Genomic DNA, 21576 nt, shown 5'->3' with positions numbered 1-21576 from the left:
AGCGACATATTTCAACTCAAATTGATTGTGTGTGTGTGTGTGTGTGTGTGTGTGTGTGTGTGTGTGTGTGTGTGTGTGTGTGTGTGTGTGTGTGTGTGTGTGTGTGTGAGAGAGAGTGCGGTGCCCAGCCATAGTGAAGGACTTCGTTTCCCAAACTGCAACGCGTCCCATGATGTTTCCAACAGCTGACAGACGGTGAAAGCCTGGGCGAGAGCTGTCAGGGAGGGAGAGATCGGAGTCTCTCCGCGGAACGGGCAGAATACACAACCCGAGCACTGTTGGACTTTGGATTGCTTCGAACCAGGATATTGATATCGAGCAATTTGTATTGCTCTGTCCGAATTGAGACATTTGTTAAGTTCAATAATATTGCGTCGTTGGTGCATGTGTATTTGAACATTTACAGTTTGCATCTACCCCCTAAACCCGTGCCCAATGCCGAGGAATGGATAGTGTGTCTGAGAAAGGTGGAAAGATGGTCGAGAGTGATGAGCAGTCGGAGAGGGAAAGTGGCGGTGGCGCAGCGATGGCAGCTCTACACCAATGCGAACTCATCCAGAACATGATTGAAATCTCCATATCCAGTTTACAGGGGCTCCGGACGAAATGCGCCGCGTCCAACGACCTCACACAGCAAGAGATACGTACTTTAGAGGTAATTAACTTCTGAAAACGGAGAAATACTGCGGTCCAAACTGCGGAGTCATGTCCAGCTCAGTTCTGGGCTGCAGCTCTTTGGTGTCTGTATGCGAGGCGCCCCATTAGTTTCCTTCTATTTTGCACAATACACTGCAGCTGTATTGCGCGATGCTATGCATGATTATTTAAAAAATAGTCCTATGTTTACACATAGTGTATACACTGACTTCCCACATAGGCTAGGCTATTTATATGCTATAAATAGACTTGTCACTGACGTTTATCTGGTTATTATTGTGACCTCTTTCTGTAAGTGAAATATTTGACCGGAACCCCGGATATTTTGCAGCAATCTAACGTTAGCTAATGGTGCATTTGAAATCAAACGGGACAAATTCCTCACATCAATCTCATGATGTCATTGTCTTCCTCTTTTTATTTTCATTATATTATTGGTCACTATTCCGCATTTCTACATCAGATAAGCCAAGTTTGGGTACAAGACAAAATGCAGAATTAAATGGCAGAGCATTTCCCGGCAATGGTAAATACCCCTCATGCCAATAATCCTGATCAATTCCCCGACCATAACTCTGAGCCAATTAAGACCAAGGTGTCGATATTGACAGTGTTCACTGCCTAATGCGTTCCCTGCACCTGTCTGTGGATCCACATTTATTTCAGTCGTGTCGGGGATGACTTGGTTAGCATGTGTAAACAATTCTGATGAACCAACCAGGGATTAAATTGTGCATAGGGTGATGGCCTACGTATAGGCTCCGGTCTTTAGGCCTATTATATGGTAGTGTGCACTAGTTTACTGTAGTATCCACTTGGAAAATATTATCGTATGAATAATAGAATAGGGAAATTGTATTATACAGCAATATCATGCTTGTGGGTTTAGATAGGTGAGAATACTGTCATGACATTGGTCCGGCCTGCATTCAGTCACCAACACACACAAATATATACTGTATAAATCTAGCCGTACCCCGCATGCAAATTAAATTCAATACTGATATCAGTGACATATGCATAATCTAAACATCTGAATACGATTTTCAGGTTGGTGTTTGAATTTGAGGGAAGCACATGCTACTACTCTTCCACTCCACATTGAGATCACTTAATTGGTCAATTGCACAAAAGGTCCAAATCAAATTTGACTTCCACTTTTAACCCAACCCCTCCGAAAGACACGCATACACTAAGTGGCCAGTTTATTAGGTACACCACCTATTAACAAAAATGGTTCACTCCTACAGACAGTGAATCACGTGGCCCTGGCTTTTTATATAAAGCAGGCAGACAGGCATCGAGACATTCAGTTAATGTTCAATTGAACGTTAGAATGGGCAAAACGAGTGACCTAAGCGACTTTGAGCGTGGTATAATATAATAATAATATATGCCATTTAGCAGACGCTTTTATCCAAAGCGACTTACAGTCATGTGTGCATGTGTGGTATGATCGTCAGTGCCAGGCGTGGCAGTTCCAGTATCTTAGAAACGGCCAGCCTCCTGGGCTTTTCATGCACGACAGTGTCTAGGGTTCACCGAGAATGGTGGACAAACAAACAAACATCCAGTCAGCGGCAGTCCTGTGGACCAAAACAGCTTGTTGATGAGAGTTCGAAGGAGAATGGCATGAATCGTGCAACTAACAGGCGGCCCACAAACAGGCAAATACCGGCGCAGTAAAACAGTGGTGTCTTGGAACGCACAACTCGTCGATCCTTGTCACGGATGGGCTATTGCAGCAGACGACCACACCGGGTTCTGCTCCTATCAGCTAAAAAGAAGAAGAAGCTCCAGTGGGCACGTGATCACAAACACTGGACAACTGAGGAGTGGAAAACATGGCCTGGTCCAACGAATCCCGGTTCCTGTGGCGTCATGCCGGAGTCCATGGCCCCATCCTACCTGTTGTCAACGGTACGAACTAGAGGTGGTGGTGTAATGGTATGGGGAATGTTTTCCTTACACATGTTAGGTCCCTTTACCAATTGGGCAATATTTCAATGCGATAGTCCCACTAATCCCAAACCAGATGGGATATCATTTGTTTTTCAACAGGACAATGACTCAACACACCTCAAGGTTTTGTAAGGACTATTTGACCAAGAAGGAGGATGATGGAGTGCTGCATCAAATGACCTGGCTTCCACAATCATCCGACCTCAACCCAATTGAGATGGTTTGGGATGAGTTGTACCACAGAGTGAAGGAAAAGCAGCCAACAAGTGCTCAGCATATGTGGGAACTCTTTCAAGACTGTTGGAAAAGCAATGCAGGTGAAGCTGGTTAAGAGAATTCCAAGAGTGTGCAAAGCTGTCATCAAGGCAAAGGGTGGCTACTTAGAAGAATCTAAAATCTGTTTTGATTTGTTTATCACTTTTTTGTTTACTACATGATTCCAAATGTGTTATTTCATAGTTTTGATGTCTTCACTATTATTCTACAATGTAGAAAATAGTAAAAAATAAAGAGAGACCCTGGAATGGTGCTGGACATATACAGGTTTTTGGAGAATTGCGGGGGCTCTCACACTTGGCGCCTGGGGAGCTGTTGTCATGGGAGGTTGTGTGTCTTGCTCATGGGCGCAACGGCAGCCAACGGCATCTAGGATTTGATACCAGCAAATCTCTGGTTGCCAGCTCACTTCCTGGAAGATTTTTCCTTTCTGGCTCGCATCTCTAACTGCTAAGCTACCTGCCGCCCCAGATGTTTTTGAATAGTGCATTTACTTTTTGTACTTCTTCAACATATGAGTTGTTAAAAGGCTGAGTCTGTTTGAGTGGTTATTGGACTGAATAACTAGTTCTCATTAACCTGTTTCAGGACAAAGAAAGACCTCCAGTAAGTGTTATAAATAGAAAGCAATGAGTGGGTAATATATGCTTTCTACAGTAGGCTTATCACTGCACCACTCAAACTGCCACTTTCATTTCTTCCTTCACTCTGGGCCAGGCTTCCTGTTCATTCAGGATGTCTGTCTCCCCAGTATATTGGGCCACACTGGTAAGGGCTCATTATCGCTGAAGAAAAAGGACTTTAAAACCGGAAATGGTCATTCAGAAGCCACGTTCCTCCAGGCTGTACATGCCCTGATCCCATCTTCACACACACCCTGAACCAATCAAAGGTGGGGGTGCTGGAAGAATCTGGGTAGTATTACAGCACCAAACCTACATGCTAGTTTTAGTCACCGTATTTCACAGGTACAAAAGCCATAACCATCTGGTTGAATCACACCCATCTGTTTGTATGAGAAGATTGTAGTGACAATTGGAACAGAGAGAGGGGCTGTTAACCACAAGTCCCCCGGATCTGTCTTGGACTTGACCATGAAATCCTAACTGGAAAAAATCTGACAAGCCTGTCTCAGCTTGACACTCCCAAAACGGATCATCAAGTGTTCCCATGAGTACCGTGTACAACAGCAGAGTGGAAAATATAAATTGTCAATACAGCTAAATGGCCTAACGGCTCAGTTAATTTGTGTGATGAATGAGAGAAGTGAATAGCAACGGGTGAAAGTGGCTGTCACACTTGTGGTGCTAAACAGGGGTGTCTCTCCCAGAGACCCGCACTTGAGCGCAATCAAGAGGCTTGAACTCACGTTAGATTCTTACTGAAAGCGCTTTATTATGGCACTCCAACCATGGCTGTTTTTTTGCAGTGTGCCTTGCCGGTGAAAAGATAATGGTGCTTTGCTCTCCAAGTGGAGTACCGCAAGGTGGTGCTTCAGTTTTCACACACTAATCCCTGTCTGAAGCATGATATCCTCTCACACACCTGACCCATTTGTCTCTGTCTCCATGTTGGCCTATCCTTTGCCATGTCTCCCTGTCATTGTCTCTCTGTGGCTCTGAAGCAGTTTGTCTGACTGTTACACTTAAGCAGTAAATGACAGGAGAGGATTTCCGCTCCCAATAATCTTCTACCAAACAGCCTCAAGTGACAGAAAAGTATTCACACGTTTCTACATTTTGCTGTGTTACAAGGTGGGATTAAAATGGAGTTGTCTTTTTTTTGTCAACAATCTACACAAAATACTCATGTCAAAGTGGAAGAAAAATTCTGACATTTGTAGAAAATGTATGAAAAATAAAATACTAATATATCTTGATTACATAAGTATTCACACCCCTGAGTCAATACATGTTAGAATTACCTTGGGCAGCGATTACAGCTGTGAGTCTTTCTGGGTAAGTCTCTAAGATCTTTGCACACCTGAATTGTACAATATTTGCACATAATCCTTTTTAAAAATGTTCAAGGTCTGTCAAGTTAGTTGTTGATCATTGCTAGACAGCCATTTTCAGTCTTGCCAAAGATTTTCAAGACGATTTAAGTCAAATCTGTAACTAGGCCACTGAGGAACATTCAATGTTTTCTTGGTAAGCAACTTCAGTGTATATTTGGCCTTGTGTTTTAGCTTGTTGTCCTGCTGAAAGGGGAATTTGTCTCCCAGTGTCTGTTGGAAAGCAGACTGAACCAGGTTTTCCTCTAGGACTTTGCCTGTGCTTGGCTCTATTCCTTGCCGATGACAAGCATACCCATAACATGATGCTTGAAAATACTAAGAGTGGTACTCAGCGATGTGTTGCATTTGCCCCAAACATAACACTTTCTATTCAGGACATAGTTCATTTTCTGTACAGGCTCCTTTCTATTCACTCTGTCATTTAGGTTAGTATTGTGGAGTAACTACAATGTTGTTCATCCATCCTCAGTTTTTGACCATCACAGCCATTAAGCTCTGTTTTAAAGTAGCCATTGGCCTCATGATGAAATCCCTGAGCGGTTTTCTTCCTCTCCGACAACTGAGTTAGGAAGGACACCTGTATCTTTGTAATGACTGGGTGTATTGATAATTAATAACTTCACCATGCTCAAAGGGATATACAATGTCTGCTTTTTTATTTTTACCCATAGGTGCTCTTCTTTGCGAGAATTTGGAAAACCAAGGCATTGGTTGAATCTGTGTTTGAAATTCACTGCTCGACTGAGGGACCTTACAGGTAATCATATGTGTTTAGCCTTATTTAGCCTTGCCATAACAAAGGGGTTGAATGCTTATTATTTCAGCTTTTCATTTTTAATTAATTAGCTAAATTTTCTAAAAACATAATTCCACTTTGACATTATGACATTATTATGTGTAGGCCAGTGAAACCAAATCTCAATTTAATCAATTTTATATTCAGGCTGTACAACAGAAATGTGAAAAAAAGTCAGGGGATGTGAATACTTTCTGAAGATACTGTATGTACATGAAACGTTACTCTTAAAGAGCTTGAACAGAGTTGATAGCTTACCGGCTGTAGCTTATTAATGTCTCTAGATATCAATTTTCATCAATGACTCTTTTGGATGAATGCATCTCCATGTTATGTGCAGATAATCCATCCCTGAGCCTACCTACCGATCAGCAGCGAGACATGCATCATTATCTGTTTTGTCTTCTCATGATGCTGGAAAGAGTTTTGCTCTGCAGCTTGTGGTGTAAAGCTATTGTGGCTGTTTCTATATTTAGGCAGCATTCTTCCTACGCATTTTCAGTGTTGGTTGTTAAGTAAGAAAAATCAAATGGCGTGCTGGGAGGGGAGAGCAGGGAGGAAGGGGGAGATCAAAGCAAATCAGCTGGGCTGCTTCGTTTGACCTGGCAACCGCTGTGTCTGTCAGAGGCCTAGGAGACGACCGGGGAGAATACAAATCAGCTGGGCTGCTTCGTTTGACCTGGCAACCGCTGTGTCTGTCAGAGGCCTAGGAGACGACCGGGGAGAATACAAATCAGCTGGGCTGCTTCGTTTGACCTGGCAACCGCTGTGTCTGTAAGAGGCCTAGGAGACGACCGGGGAGAATACAAATCAGCTGGGCTGCTTCGTTTGACCTGGCAACCGCTGTGTCTGTCAGAGGCCTAGGAGACGACCGGGAGAATACAAATCAGCTGGGCTGCTGCTTTGACCTGGCAACCGCTGTGTCTGACCTGGCAAGAATACAAATCGCTGTGTCTGTGTGTCTGTCAGAGGCCTAGGAGACGACCGGGAGAATACAAATCAGCTGGGCTGCTTCGTTTGACCTGGCAACCGCTGTGTCTGTCAGAGGCCTAGAGCTGGGCTGCTTCGTTTGACCTGGCAACCGGGTCTGTCAGAGGCCTAGGAGACACCGGGGAGAATAAAATCAGCTGGGCTGCTTCGTTTGACCTGGCAACCGCTGTGTCTGTCAGAGGCCTAGGAGACGACCGGGAGAATACAAATCAGCTGGGCTGCTTCGTTTGACCTGGCAACCGCTGTGTCTGTCAGAGGCCTAGGAGACGACCGGGGGGAGAATACAAATCAGCTGGGCTGCTTCGTTTGACCTGGCAACCGCTGTGTCTGTCAGAGGCCTAGGAGACGACCGGGGAGAATACAAATCAGCTGGGCTGCTTCGTTTGACCTGGCAACCGCTGTGTCTGTCAGAGGCCTAGGAGACGACCGGGAGAATACAAATCAGCTGGGCTGCTTCGTTTGACCTGGCAACCGCTGTGTCTGTCAGAGGCCTAGGAGACGACCGGGAGAATACAAATCAGCTGGGCTGCTTCGTTTGACCTGGCAACCGCTGTGTCTGTACAGAGGCCTAGGAGACGACCGGGAGAATACAAATCAGCTGGGCTGCTTCGTTTGACCTGGCAACCGCTGTGTCTGTCAGAGGCCTAGGAGACGACCGGGGGAGAATACAAATCAGCTGGGCTGCTTCGTTTGACCTGGCAACCGCTGTGTCTGTCAGAGGCCTAGGAGACGACCGGGGAGAATACAAATCAGCTGGGCTGCTTCGTTTGACCTGGCAACCGCTGTGGAGACGACCGGGGAGAATACAAATCAGCTGGGCTGTGGCAGAGGCTGTCAGAGGCCTAGGAGACGACCGGGGAGAATACAAATCAGCTGGGCTGCTTCGTTTGACCTGGCAACCGCTGTGTCTGTCAGAGGCCTAGGAGACGACCGGGAGAATACAAATCAGCTGGGCTGCTTCGTTTGACCTGGCAACCGCTGTGTCTGTCAGAGGCCTAGGAGACGACCGGGGAGAATACAAATCAGCTGGGCTGCTTCGTTTGACCTGGCAACCGCTGTGTCTGTCAGAGGCCTAGGAGACGACCGGGGAGAATACAAATCAGCTGGGCTGCTTCGTTTGACCTGGCAACCGCTGTGTCTGTCAGAGGCCTAGGAGACGACCGGGGAGAATACAAATCAGCTGGGCTGCTTCGTTTGACCTGGCAACCGCTGTGTCTGTCAGAGGCCTAGGAGACGACCGGGGAGAATACAAATCAGCTGGGCTGCTTCGTTTGACCTGGCAACCGCTGTGTCTGTCAGAGGCCTAGGAGACGACCGGGGAGAATACAAATCAGCTGGGCTGCTTCGTTTGACCTGGCAACCGCTGTGTCTGTCAGAGGCCTAGGAGACGACCGGGGAGAATATGGCTTTCACCACAGAAGACACACAAGCAAATGATTGCAGCAATAACCACCTTATTTCTGTTTCCTATTTTACTATTGGTAAAGCAAACTGTGTAATCCAGCAGTCAGCTTGCATGGTGTGGAAATCGTGGTGGTTTTAGCCCAGCAGGCAGCCTTTGAGCTATTCTTAAACATATTGAGGATGCAGCGTTGCTCTTTGTCTGCTAATTCTGAGGTCTGCAGTATTTGTGTAATAGGAAAGGAGGATTTGCATGAAATGGCTCCTCAATGTATGGAGGGCTGTATGGGCTCTCGAGTGGTGCAGCGGTCTAAGGCACTGCATCTCAGTGCTAGAGGCGTCACTACAGACCCTGGTTCGATCCCAGGCTGTATCAAAACCGGCCATGATTGGGAGTCCCATAGGGCGCTGCAATTAGCCCAGCGTTGTACTGGTTAGGGGAGGGTTTGGCCCGGGTTTGGCCGTCATTGTAAAATAAGACTTTGTTGTTAACTGACTTGCCTAGTTAAATAAAGGGTGAATACATTTTAAAATGGGCTGCAAGGGGTTTCTTTGCCCTACACGCTTCCTTCCTTTCTTTTATCCTTCCTTCCTTGAAGTGGAAACCTGATATGACATTATTAGATTTGGTGAGAGCATTCATTATTTCCAGATCGCATGTATTATATTTGGAGAGCAGTTGCTCCTATACCTGTGCAATAACACTGTAGTTGCGTTGTAATTGCTTACTAACAGCCTTTAGAGATATTATTACTCACGTGCACTAAGGAACAGTCCCTGTTCCTCGTTCTTGTGAGAAGGGTTTTATATATGTTTCTCAATTGAATTCAGTTTAATCTCAATTCCAAAATTCTGTGCAGCACAAAAGAGAATTAGGAGGCCCGATTTAGAGAATGATACAACACCAACTCAAACTCTGACTCTAAGTTCTATGGGAATTGCCTGGTTAGATAATAATGCATGTTTGGTTTCAAGTGTAACTCAGGGGAAGACAGTCATTAGCCCGCCCCCGTGCTGTTCTAACTCACTCATGTCAATGTGTAGCCCATAACACTGCACAATGATCTTCGAATTGATGTGATGAGGCTACAATTGATTCAGGGGCTTGATGCAAATGCAATCCCTAGGTTGTGCTATTGTGTTGTATTTCCTGAGACGCCTACATGTAGCCCATGCCAGGAGATAACATGCAAAAACCTCTCCGGCACTCTAGTATCAGGCATTTGAGAAATGGCTCCCAGAATAGAGCTGTGTGCCACTGACTGGTGTAGGTTATCATACTGCAGTTCTAGATACCTGCACTTACAGTACATCACTTTTAATGATATTGTGTCTTTCTCTATACTGTACACACTCTTAACTGCACAGACCTTTTAAGAACTGTTAAGAAGTGTGTGTACATGACGTTTTCAATGTGTGTGTGTGTGTGTGTGTGTGTGTGTGTGTGTGTGTGTGTGTGTGTGTGTGTGTGTGTGTGTGTGTGTGTGTGTGTGTGTGTAGTCCATGCGTTGGCCAGGGTTGTGTTGTAGGGGAGCTGGGGCGGTGGCTGGAGCAGGCCAGGGACTGACCTACAACATAAGGACAGAGGATTAGTGACAGCAGCCAGTCCCCCATCCCCTTCCCCTCTCTGTGGGGTCAGTCAGCCCAAGTGATGACAGAGAAGGGGTCAGCGCAGCGGGCCATTGTCTCTGATAGTCACCCAGGGCGATGGGCGCTCAGGCCTGTCACATAGCCCTCGTGTCACGTGACCCTCCCTCCCTGCCCCACCCGTAACTGTGCCTCTGTCCATCGTGTCAACATGGTGTTGGACGTGGGTGATTTGTGGCACCTTCATTTTATTACCTGGGGGCTGCTTAATATGCGGCAACACGTTACAGCTGTTTGTTAACATTTAAGGCCCAATACAAAGGCCTTAATGTTCCATGATCATTATCTCCCAGATCACAGTGCTGCGTCTACTCTGAGCCCAGTGCACACGGTGACACTGACTGGGCGCCCACATTTTATTAACACCACCATGGACAGCATGGGGCCAGCAGATAAGGACAGATGAGGCTATAAGTGTAAAGACAATCCACAACAAAGCTTTCACATGGTCCTGTGTGCTTCATGGTGATACTATTGTGTCCTGATGTGTTCTTGTGCCTCCTTCAGTTATAAAGACAGATACAACAAAAACATGTTGGAAGAGACACAATTAAACACTTACACATTTATTTTGCATCTTTAAAATGTCTGGCTTCTGGGGGGGAAGATTCTGAACACTGACCACAGACGGTAGATGCCTTAACTGCTGTACAGTTCTGAGGGAACCAAGGGATAATGATACGTAATACAGGTAACAATAGAAATGGCTACGAGTCGTGGAAGTCTTCTTTTACCACCGATGACTCCAAATGTTTTAGCTCTGAGAAATCTGTTGTTACCTTCTCAATAGTCTAAGTTCTGTTTTCCGGGGGGGGAATAAATATTGCACAATTCTCCTGCAGAGAAGCATTGATGTCATTGGCAAAGGCATCGACGTAAGGCTGTCATCCAACTTGTATTAGAGTACAAGACGGTTTAGCTGAATTTGGAGGAAACAAGTGGAACAGTAGGACCTGTGTTCAGACCGGTGTTCTGGTGTCTTTCTGGCTGCTCTCTGGTGATTTGGTTCATATTGGCTGTCACTCTTCTCCTCAAGGCACTAAAGCATTTCCATGGTGTTGTTTATCTCCATTTTCAGACTAACAGGTGGGATCTGGGGCTAGTCAGACCACCTCATCCCCCACCAGAGTCCATCCTCCTTGACTGATCACAAGACTGACTGGAGAATCTGTCTCTAAATCTAACTGGTACATTTTGAATCCCAATAAGTTACTCAGTAATACAACCCTATTTGAACATATATCTGTAGAATGGTGCAACGCTACTCCAGATTTTTGTCTTTCTATAGGAATTGAGCTGTTATTCAGTTGTTACCTAAAAATCTAATCGCATGAAACTGCAGTTGTCTCTAGTCTGAGGTGTAATTTTAATGGATATTGCACGTTGATGTGTACTGTCTGACCCTCTGTGTTTCATGTCTATGGGAAAATCCCACTCTACAAAATGCTGCTGACGACTCTGGAGTGAGGTTGCTAGGTAACATGACGTCACTCTTGCACCAGTGTATTGTTCACTGTGCTGCCTGCGTGATCCCCATCTACCTGTGTGTGGGTGAATGTGTGGTGCTCGTGACAGGTATCTCTGGTGCCCAACTACACAACGTCATGTTCCACAATGAGCCTGCTGTCTCTGCAACTCACAGTTGAACGAATAGAAGGGAAACCGTGAATAAAATATATGACTCGGTATTCCAACCGGCAACTTTTTGGTTACTGGCCCAACACTTTAACTGCTAGGCTACCTGCCGCCCTACTCACTCCTGTACTACAGTTGTACCTCATGTTTCATGACAGTTCAAGCTATACTGAGAGAAGTGCTGACCGAAGTCTACTTAATAATGCAGTCTCATTCCTGCTCTGTGGAAAAGTAATATTGAGCTTAAAAATGAAAGGAAGACTCACAGATACAATAAAGAGAGCTAGTTGTCGGGAAGAAGAAGCTTACTGGCTATCTTGTCAACCCACAGCATGAGCTCTTCTAATTGGCTAACCTCGAAGGTCAAATGCTTGCACCTAGAACAATGGTCACAGTCCAGATACATGGTTCAGTATACAAAGTTGAATGGGCATAGTAACATATATGAATAGGGTTCCCTTTAAGCAGTCCTGTCAGACAGTCTGTATTTGAAGTGATTCAGTAAAATACTATTATCTTCACTGGTCATGGTACTATTGAGGCTTCAATGAGTCTAGTCACAAAGAATATCCTGCTTCCCATTCATATATGGCCTTCTGTCTCTCAGGCACCCTTTGCGGTGCCTGAGTTCGTTGCTTCTAAAGATCATATCAAGTTCTCTTCAAGTCAACTCCCCTTACCACTGTAACGGCTGGTGGAAGAAGGTGAGGACCAAAGCGCAGCGTGGTTTGTGTTCATGATTCTATTTATTTAAACTCAGAACACAAAATAACAAAGAGAATGAAACAAAACCGAAACAGTTCTGTAAGGTGACGAAAAACGCTAAACAGAAAATAATCACCCACAAAACACAGGTGGGAAAAGGCTACCTAAGTATGATTCTCAATCAGAGACAACGAACGGCACCTGCCTCTGATTGAGAACCATAACAGGCCAAACACAAAACCACAAAATAGAAAAAATAAATTAGACTACCCACCCCAACTCACGCCCTGACCAACCAAAACAAAGACATAACAAAATAACTAATGTCAGAACGTGACAACCACACTTTTTCAGTTCATTGAAATACCAAATAGGCCGGGTTTCTTTCTCCCAGTCACACAACCAGGGCAAGAATGGAAATTGAGCTTATTGAGGAGGGCAATCTTTGCACTCAGTACAATTTAGAGCTTGGCAATTGGCAGCCGATGAGCTGGAGTGGTCTATGGAGAGCCCCTTGGCCCGGGGTGAGGTGTTAATATGTGCCTCGTCCTCACCAACACCTGATCTGACCCCTCCTTAGGTCCTCATCCAGATGCCCTCTCTCCTTTTCTTTCTTCATCTATGCTCTCTCGGTCTCTCTCCCACTATACTCTCTCTTCCTCTATGCTATCTCTCTCTTCCTCTATGCTCTCTCTCTCTCTTCCTCTATGCTCTCTCTCTCTTCCTCTATGCTCTCTCTCTCTATTCCTCTATGTTCTCTCTCTCTTCCTCTATGCTCTCTCTCTCTCTCTTCCTCTATGCTCTCTCTCTCTCTTCCTCAATGCTCTCTCTCTCCCTCTATGCTCTCTCTCTCCCGCTATGCTCTCTCTCTCTCTCTCTCTCTCTCTCTCTCTTCCTCTATGCTCTCTCTCTCTCCCTCTATGCTCTCTCTCTCCCGCTATGCTATCTCTCTCTTCCTCTATGCTCTCTCTCTCTCTTCCTCTATGCTCTCTCTCTCTCTTCCTCTATGCTCTCTCTCTCCTGCTATGCTATCTCTCTCTCTTCCTCTATGCTCTCTCTCATTTACATTACATTTAAGTCATTTAGCAGACGCTCTTATCCAAAGCGACTTACAAATTGGTGCATACACCTTATGACAACCAGTGGAACAGCCACTTGCATCTAAATCTTGTTGGGGGGGAAGGGGGAGAGGGGGGGGGGTGAGAAGGATTACTTACCCTTACTTACCCTATCCTAGGTATTCCTTGAAGAGGTGGGGTTTCAGGTGTCTCCGGAAGGTGGTGATTGACTCCGCTGTCCTGGCGTCGTGAGGGAGTTTGTTCCACCATTGGGGGCCAGAGCAGCGAACAGTTTTGACTGGGCTGAGCGGGAACTGTACTTCCTCAGTGGTAGGGAGGCGAGCAGGCCAGAGGTGGATGAACGCAGTGCCCTTGTTTGGGTGTAGGGCCTGATCAGAGCCTGGAGGTACTGAGGTGCCGTTCCCCTCACAGCTCCGTGGCGAGCACCATGGTCTTGTAGCGGATGCGAGCTTCAACTGGAAGCCAGTGGAGAGAGCGGAGGAGCGGGGTGACGTGAGAGAACTTGGGAAGGTTGAACACCAGACGGGCTGCGGCGTTCTGGATGAGTTGTAGGGGTTTAATGGCACAGGCAGGGAGCCCAGCCAACAGCGAGTTGCAGTAATCAAGACGGGAGATGACAAGTGCCTGGATTAGGACCTGCGCCGCTTCCTGTGTGAGGCAGGGTCGTACTCTGCGGATGTTGTAGAGCATGAACCTACAGGAACGGGACACCGCCTTGATGTTAGTTGAGAACGTCAGGGTGTTGTCCAGGATCACGCCAAGGTTCTTAGCGCTCTGGGAGGAGGACACAATGGAGTTGTCAACCGTGATGGCGAGATCATGGAACGGGCAGTCCTTCCCCGGCAGGAAGAGGAGCTCCGTCTTGCTGAGGTTCAGCTTGAGGTGGTGATCCGTCATCCACACTGATATGTCTGCCAGACATGCAGAGATGCGATTCGCCACCTGGTCATCAGAAGGGGGAAAGGAGAAGATTAATTGTGTGTCGTCTGCATAGCAATGATAGGAGAGACCATGTGAGGTTATGACAGAGCCAAGTGACTTGGTGTATAGCGAGAATAAGAGAGGGCCTAGAACAGAGCCCTGGGGACACCAGTGGTGAGAGCGCGTGGTGAGGAGACAGATTCTCGCCACGCCACCTGGTAGGAGCGACCTGTCAGGTAGGACGCAATCCAAGCGTGGGCCGCGCCGGAGATGCCCAACTCGGAGAGGGTGGAGAGGAGGATCTGATGGTTCACAGTATCGAAGGCAGCCGATAGGTCTAGAAGGATGAGAGCAGAGGAGAGAGAGTTAGCTTTAGCAGTGCGGAGCGCCTCCGTGATACAGAGAAGAGCAGTCTCAGTTGAATGACTAGTCTTGAAACCTGACTGATTTGGATCAAGAAGGTCATTCTGAGAGAGATAGCGGTAGAGCTGGCCAAGGACGGCACGCTCAAGAGTTTTGGAGAGAAAAGAGAGAAGGGATACTGGTCTGTAGTTGTTGACATCGGAGGGATCGAGTGTAGGTTTTTTCAGAAGGGGTGCAACTCTCGCTCTCTTGAAGACGGGAGGGACGTAGCCAGCGGTCAGGGATGAGTTGATGAGCGAGGTGAGGTAAGGGAGAAGGTCTCCGGAAATGGTCTGGAGAAGAGAGGAGGGGATAGGGTCAAGCGGGCAGGTTGTTGGGCGGCCGGCCGTCACAAGACGCGAGATTTCATCTGGAGAGAGAGGGGAGAAAGAGGTCAGAGCATAGGGTAGGGCAGTGTGAGCAGAACCAGCGGTGTCGTTCGACTTAGCAAACGAGGATCGGATGTCATCGACCTTCTTTTCAAAATGGTTGACGAAGTCATCTGCAGAGAGGGAGGAGGGAGGGGGGGAGGATTCAGGAGGGAGGAGAAGGTGGCAAAGAGCTTCCTAGGGTTAGAGGCAGATGCTTGGAATTTAGAATGGTAGAAAGTGGCTTTAGCAGCAGAGACAGAGGAGGAAAATGTAGAGAGGAGGGAGTGAAAGGATGCCAGGTCCGCAGGGAGGCGAGTTTTCCTCCATTTCCGCTCGGCTGCCCGGAGCCCTGTTCTGTGAGCTCGCAATGAGTCGTCGAGCCACGGAGCGGGAGGGAGGACCGAGCCGGCCTGGAGGATAGGGGACATAGAGAGTCAAAGGATGCAGTAAGGGAGGAGAGGAGGGTTGAGGAGGCAGAATCAGGAGATAGGTTGGAGAAAGTTTGAGCAGAGGGAAGAGATGATAGGATGGAAGAGGAGAGAGTAGCGGGGGAGAGAGAGCGAAGGTTGGGACGGCGCGATACCATCCGAGTAGGGGCAGTGTGGGAAGTGTTGGATGAGAGCGAGAGGGAAAAGGATACAAGGTAGTGGTCGGAGACTTGGAGGGGAGTTGCAATGAGGTTAGTGGAAGAACAGCATCTAGTAAAGATGAGGTCAAGCGTATTGCCTGCCTTGTGAGTAGGGGGAAGGTGAGAGGGTGAGGTCAAAAGAGGAGAGGAGTGGAAAGAAGGAGGCAGAGAGGAATGAGTCAAAGGTAGACGTGGGGAGGTTAAAGTCGCCCAGAACTGTGAGAGGTGAGCCGTCCTCAGGAAAGGAGCTTATCAAGGCATCAAGCTCATTGATGAACTCTCCGAGGGAACCTGGAGGGCGATAAATGATAAGGATGTTAAGCTTGAAAGGGCTGGTAACTGTGACAGCATGGAATTCAAAGGAGGCAATAGACAGATGGGTAAGGGGAGAAAGACCACTTGGGAGAGATGAGGATCCCGGTGCCACCACCCCGCTGACCAGAAGCTCTCGGGGTGTGCGAGAACACGTGGGCGGACGAGGAGAGAGCAGTAGGAGTAGCAGTGTTATCTGTGGTGATCCATGTTTCCGTCAGTGCCAAGAAGTCAAGGGACTGGAGGGAGGCATAGGCTGAGATGAACTCTGCCTTGTTGGCCGCAGATCGGCAGTTCCAGAGGCTACCGGAGACCTGGAACTCCACGTGGGTCGTACGCGCTGGGACCACCAGATTAGGGTGGTCGCGGCCACGCGGTGTGGAGCGTTTGTATGGTCTGTGCAGAGAGGAGAGAACAGGGATAGACAGACACATAGTTGACAGGCTACAGAAAAGGCTACGCTAATGCAAGGAAATTGGAATGACAAGTGGACTACACGTCTCGAATGTTCAGAAAGTTAAGCTTACGTAGCAAGAATCTTATTGACTAAAATGATTAAAATGATACAGTACTGCTAAAGTAGGCTAGCTGGCAGTAGCTGCGTCTCTCTCTCTATGCTCCCTCTCTCTCTCTCTCTCTCTCTCTCTCTCTCTCTCTCTCTCTCTCCTACTGTCTCCTCTCGCCTGCAGTGGAGAGGCTTTTGTTAACCTCTGCCGCCGAGCCAAGCTGCCTCTTACATCCCAAGGCCACATTTTCTCTTGCCGAATAGTGTGGCTGAGCATGTTTCTGAGCGGTGTGTACTACAAGAGTGTGTGTGTGTGAGTGAATAAGCTAAAAAAAAAGGCATGTTTTGCTCATTGTTACTCCGGCTCTTGAGATGTGACTGGTGGGTAGAGTGGAGTGATACCTGGTGGTGCCATGCCGCGTGGTGCTGCTTGCAGCCAGCTGTAATGGACACTCAGATGGAAAGGGAGATAAGGAGACGGTATACGCTCAGTTGAGAAGGCCAGTGCAAACTAATACCATAGTGCTGTGAGATTTACTCATAGGACCACTGTATCTGGTAGTGGCCTGGGAAGGCTGGGACAGGGGGTGGAGCCTGCTGTGTCCTTATAATGTTGCTATATTAATGTCGTGGTAATGCTCTAGTTTAGAATTCTCTGCACAAGTTCTAAATCACACACCACTGTATGTTCAGACTGTTGTCATTAACTTAACAGGTCTCTCATCTCTTTTCTTTTTCCACTGTCATGTCCCATACAAAGACTTGATATCCCAGTGTTCATTTGCACAATCACCACCAGGGCAGCAGTGTCAGGTGTGCTGTTTGGATGGTACACAGCAGTGATGTATATCAGTACATCCGATATCAGGTGAGGGGGGGGCATGTCACTTGGAGGTGGGGCTTGGCATATCAGTGACGAAGGCTTCAGTCATTAAAGTGCTGATTAGCAGACACAGGTGGCGGAGGGCTGGGGGGGTGGCGGCAAGGTTGGGGTGTGTGTGTGTGTGTGTGTGTGTGTGTGTGTGTGTGTGTGTGTGTGTGTGTGTGTGTGTGTGAGTGAGTGAAAAGGGTGACTGGCTTTATGGTCAGCAGCTGCATGGTAACAGGGCGTGCTGTGCATCAGCGAGCCGCTCCCCTGGGCACTGGTGAAAGGGCCATCTCAGCTGGTGAGCCCTCCTCCCTGATGTCAGCAGCACAGGCCTCATCCTTTCTCCTCTCCCCTCAGGTTGCACTGCTCCCTGTGTCATCACCAGCCACCACAACACAGTGCTGCCACAACCTGTTCTCAGAGAGGGAGGGAAAAGGAGAGGGAGAGAACGAGAGGAGGAAAGACAAAGAGAAGGGGACAAGAGACGTAGAAAGACCGAGAGATAAGCAAGTTGGAGGGGGTTGTGAGGGGCAGATCCTCACCCCTAACTGCCGGTCTCTCAGTGTCCAGTCTGCCACTCTGCAACTTCCTCTCTGCAGAGATGGAAAATGAATCGTGGTAGCCAGCGCTCTGTTTGTTTGTAGAGGATCATGGTGGAGAGCTTTCACACATTCTGCAATGTAAGCGTCCTCCCTGTTTTTGTTTATTATGTGAACAGCCTATTATGTATTTCAATATAAAACATGGACCCCGCGGTCCTGACAGACAGATGAGGGGGGGGGGGGATTTCTTTATGTGAGGGTTGAGAGGCTGTCTGCTAGCCTCACTGTGAACTTTGTGTCTCCCAGGACTGTGATGTCACTGTTCTCCTGCTTTCAGCTGCTGCAATGTTCAAATGACACTTGGTTGCCATGCCAGCGGTGCAGACACCCTCATGAGAAGGCCAGCTCGCTGTTCCCTTCCATATAATAACAGCTATTTATATCTATTTGACAGCCCTGCTTTTCTGACTGCCTGTGTGGGAACATGGATGGTGGAGAAACGCCACGTTGTGGAATGAATAAATGTGTCTGCGTGATTGGAGTAATTTGTATCAGATTGGCCTCTCCTCATGTCCTGGGAGAAAGCTCCAGAAGAATGGTGTGTGTCTGTGTGTGTCTGGTGCTGGTTCATCTCCCCAGTGTTCTACCACAGTCCACACATAAAAGAGAACGGCACGCTCCCTCGTTGTCTCTGGGGCAGCCATGTTTGTTTTATAGGATTCATTTTTTTTGTCCTTGTCCAATATTTGACAAGGGGCTTTGCATCTGCTAAATCTCCAGCATAGAGCCCATGCTATAAACATGACTTGACATTGTCAGTGGCCATCTTATTCTGGCTTTCATTAACCAGTTAATATGTACACTGTCTGGTAGGTCTTCTGTTTAGTTAATCAGTTATGCAAGGAATAGTTATGGAAGTATGACGCACAAAGAATAATTCGGCATCATTTAATCAGAGCAAAAGGAATGATTAACATTTCAATGAATGTATCCCTGGTATTTAATGTTTACTATGTACTATTTCTGCAAAGAACGATTGTGCATTCACAGTTTGCATACCATCATTTCTGTAGTTATGTCCAATGGGCTCATGGCTTTTTTCAATTCACCTATATTTCCCTGTCACACTAAACTACACACTCGACAACACAGTGAAGAGTTGCAGGTATCCTGCAGGCCAGAACGGGTACTCTAAATCATCACACTAACCTGCCCCTCCTTTCTCTGTTGGTGCTTGTTTCTGTTTCCCCCTGCAGGTGAAGCTGATGAAGTACATTTGTAAGCAGCTGCAGTGTAAGCAGAAAGTGCCGGAGACAGAGAGGCCTCAGGCCTTGGACAGCTACCCACGGCTGGGGGACTGGCTGCGCACCGTCAACCTGAGACCTGAGCTCATAGAGGTAGGTTCTAGAAGTGTGCGTGTGTGTGTGTGTGTGCCACTGTCTGTCTGTCTGCATGTTGGTGCAAATGTAAGTATGTGTACAGGGCTTATTTTGTAATGACAGACTCTGATAAACCCATTCCTTTCTTTTCATAGAGCACTAATGTTTAGGTCTGATCAATTCTAGCAGTATTTTGCAATAAAATGTGTTGGTTGAATGCTGTATGGGGAATTACAGTGGGGCAAAAAAGTATTTAGTCAGCCACCAATTGTGCAAGTTCTCCCACTTAAAAAGATGAGAGAGGCCTGTAATTTTCATCATAGGTACACTTCAACTATGACAGACAAAATGAGAAGACAAATAATCCCTAAAATCACATTGTAGGATTTTTAATGAATTTATTTGCAAATGATGGTGGAAAATAAGTATTTGGTCAATAACAAAAGTTTATCTCAATACTTTGTTATATACCCTTTGTTGGCAATGACAGAGGTCAAACGTTTTCTGTAAGTCTTCACAAGGTTTTCACACACTGTTGCTAGTATTTTGGCCCATTCCTCCATGCAGATCCCCTCTAGGGCAGTGATGTTTTTGGGGCTGTTGCTGGGCAACACAGACTTTCAACTCCCTCCAAAGATTTTCTATGGGGTTGACATCTGGAGACTGGCTAGGCCACTCCAGAACCTTGATATGCTTCTTACGAAGCCACTCCTTCGTTGCCCGGGCGGTGTGTTTGTGATCATTGTCATGCTGAAAGACCCAGCCACGTTTCATCTTCAATGCCCTTGCTGATGGAAGGAGGTTTTCACTCAAAATCTCTCGATACATGGCCACCTTCATTCTTTCCTTTACACCGATCAGTCGTCCTGGTCCCTTTGCAGAAAAACAGCCCCAAAGCATGATGTTTCCACCCCCATGCTTCACAGTAGGTATGGTGTTTTTTTGGATGCAACTCAGCATTCTTTGTCCTCCAAACACGACGAGTTGAGTTTTTACCAAAAGTTCTATTTTGGTTTCATCTGACCAGATGACGTTCTCCCAATCTTCTTCTGGATCATCCAAATGCTCTCTAGCAAACTTCAGATGGGCCTGGACATGTACTGGCTTCGGCAGGGGGACACGTCTGGCACTGCAGGATTTGAGTCCCTGGCGGCGTAGTGTGTTACTGATGGTAGGCTTTGTTACTTTGGTCCCAGCTCTCTGCAGGTCATTCACTAGGTCCCCCCGTGTGGTTCTGGGATTTTTGCTCACCATTCTTGTGATCATTTTGACCCCACGGCGTGAGATCTTGCGTGGAGCCCCAGCTTGAGGGAGATTATCAGTGGTCTTCCATTTCCTAATAATTGCTCTCACAGTTGATTTCTTCAAACCAAGCTGCTTGCGTATTGCAGATTCAGTCTTCCCATCCTGGTGCAGGTCTTTTTTGTTTCTGGTGTCCTTTCTGGTGTCCTTTGACAGCTCTTTGGTCTTGGCCATAATGGAGTTTGGAGTGTGACTGTTTGAGGTTGTGGACAGGTGTCTTTTATACTGATAACAAGTTCAAACAGGTGCCATTAATACAGGTAATGAGTGGAGGACAGAGGAGCCTCTTAAGGAAGAAGTTACAGGTCTGTGAGAGCCAGAAATCTTACTTGTTTGTAGGTGACCAAATACTTATTTTCCACCATAATTTGCAAATAAATTCATAAAAAATCCTACAATGTGTTTTTCTGGATTTTTTTCTTGTCATTTTGTCTCTCATAGTTGAAGTGTACATATTGATGAAAATTACAGGCCTCTCTCATCTTTTTAAGTGGGAGAACTTGCACAATTGATGGCTGACTAAATACTTTTTTGCCCCACTGTACATGCCTAAATGTGACTCTTCATGTGAAAGGATTGTTTGTAAGGATAGCAAATGTAGACTATAGCCATCCAAGTCTCATGGGTTTGCAGCCTCATGGATCTTAAATCATGCAATTTAGTGTCCTAAGAAATTATACTGTTGTAACCAAGAGCAATTTCAAATGGCAGATGATGCATTTTTTTCTCAGTTTTGAAGCCACAAACCAAGAATGTTTAACACATTTCAGAGAACAGGCTGCTACTGTGTGTGACCTAGACACACCATTTTACAGTCCAATACAACAGTCTGAAATCCACTGCAGGAGCCCATACAGAGAGGCTAGACCCCTGTTGGCTGCTGCTCTGTGTCTGCATGTCCTCAGCTCTCATTAGGTCCCTCAGGCATGTGCTGTCCCAGCCAGCCAGGCTGGATACGAGCTACTAGCTAGGCTAGGCTGTAGCCTAGAAATGGCCAGGACTGGAGGGGACAGGTCAGGGGAGAGTGGTGCACTGTTGTCTACTTACTAGTGTTGTTTTGGCTGAGAGGTTCCCGTCACATTCCACACACTCTGGATGGACCCCAGATACGGCACCACCCCTAATCCATCGCACTCCCCCCAGCTCTCATCATTGCTCTATTTTTACTCATTGGCCAGTGA

The 21576-nt window shown here is 46.9% G+C and overlaps 1 protein-coding gene and 1 long non-coding RNA gene across 4 annotated transcripts; one reads left to right on the top strand and one right to left on the bottom strand.

Annotated features, from left to right (window-relative positions):
- The first annotated feature begins 173 nt into the window (after positions 1-173).
- Positions 174-19099, top strand: LOC127925773 (kinase suppressor of Ras 2-like). The gene is made up of 3 exons (XM_052510973.1): positions 174-655; positions 5584-5669; positions 18971-19099. The coding sequence occupies exons 1-3, from the start codon at positions 446-448 to the stop codon at positions 18972-18974; spliced, it is 300 nt and encodes a 99-aa protein (XP_052366933.1). The 5' UTR covers positions 174-445; the 3' UTR covers positions 18975-19099.
- LOC127925775 (uncharacterized) lies at positions 6298-8404 on the bottom strand. Of its 3 annotated transcripts, none has more exons than XR_008122175.1 (3): positions 7667-8404; positions 7394-7470; positions 6298-6464 (listed from the first exon to the last, which is right to left on the bottom strand). It is a non-coding gene; the product is annotated as an uncharacterized LOC127925775 (long non-coding RNA). The 3 variants fall into 3 exon arrangements; XR_008122177.1 differs by lacking the exon at positions 7394-7470 and adding an exon at positions 7010-7086 and having other exon boundaries at positions 6298-6541; XR_008122176.1 differs by lacking the exon at positions 7394-7470 and adding an exon at positions 7010-7086.
- Positions 19100-21576: the final 2477 nt, after the last annotated feature.

Source organism: Oncorhynchus keta, unplaced genomic scaffold (assembly GCF_023373465.1).
Source record: "Oncorhynchus keta strain PuntledgeMale-10-30-2019 unplaced genomic scaffold, Oket_V2 Un_contig_6244_pilon_pilon, whole genome shotgun sequence".
In the NCBI taxonomy this organism is placed as follows: Eukaryota; Metazoa; Chordata; class Actinopteri; order Salmoniformes; family Salmonidae; genus Oncorhynchus; species Oncorhynchus keta.
The sequence above is the reverse complement of the archived record's forward strand: the minus strand, read 5'-3'. Positions and strand labels throughout refer to the sequence as shown.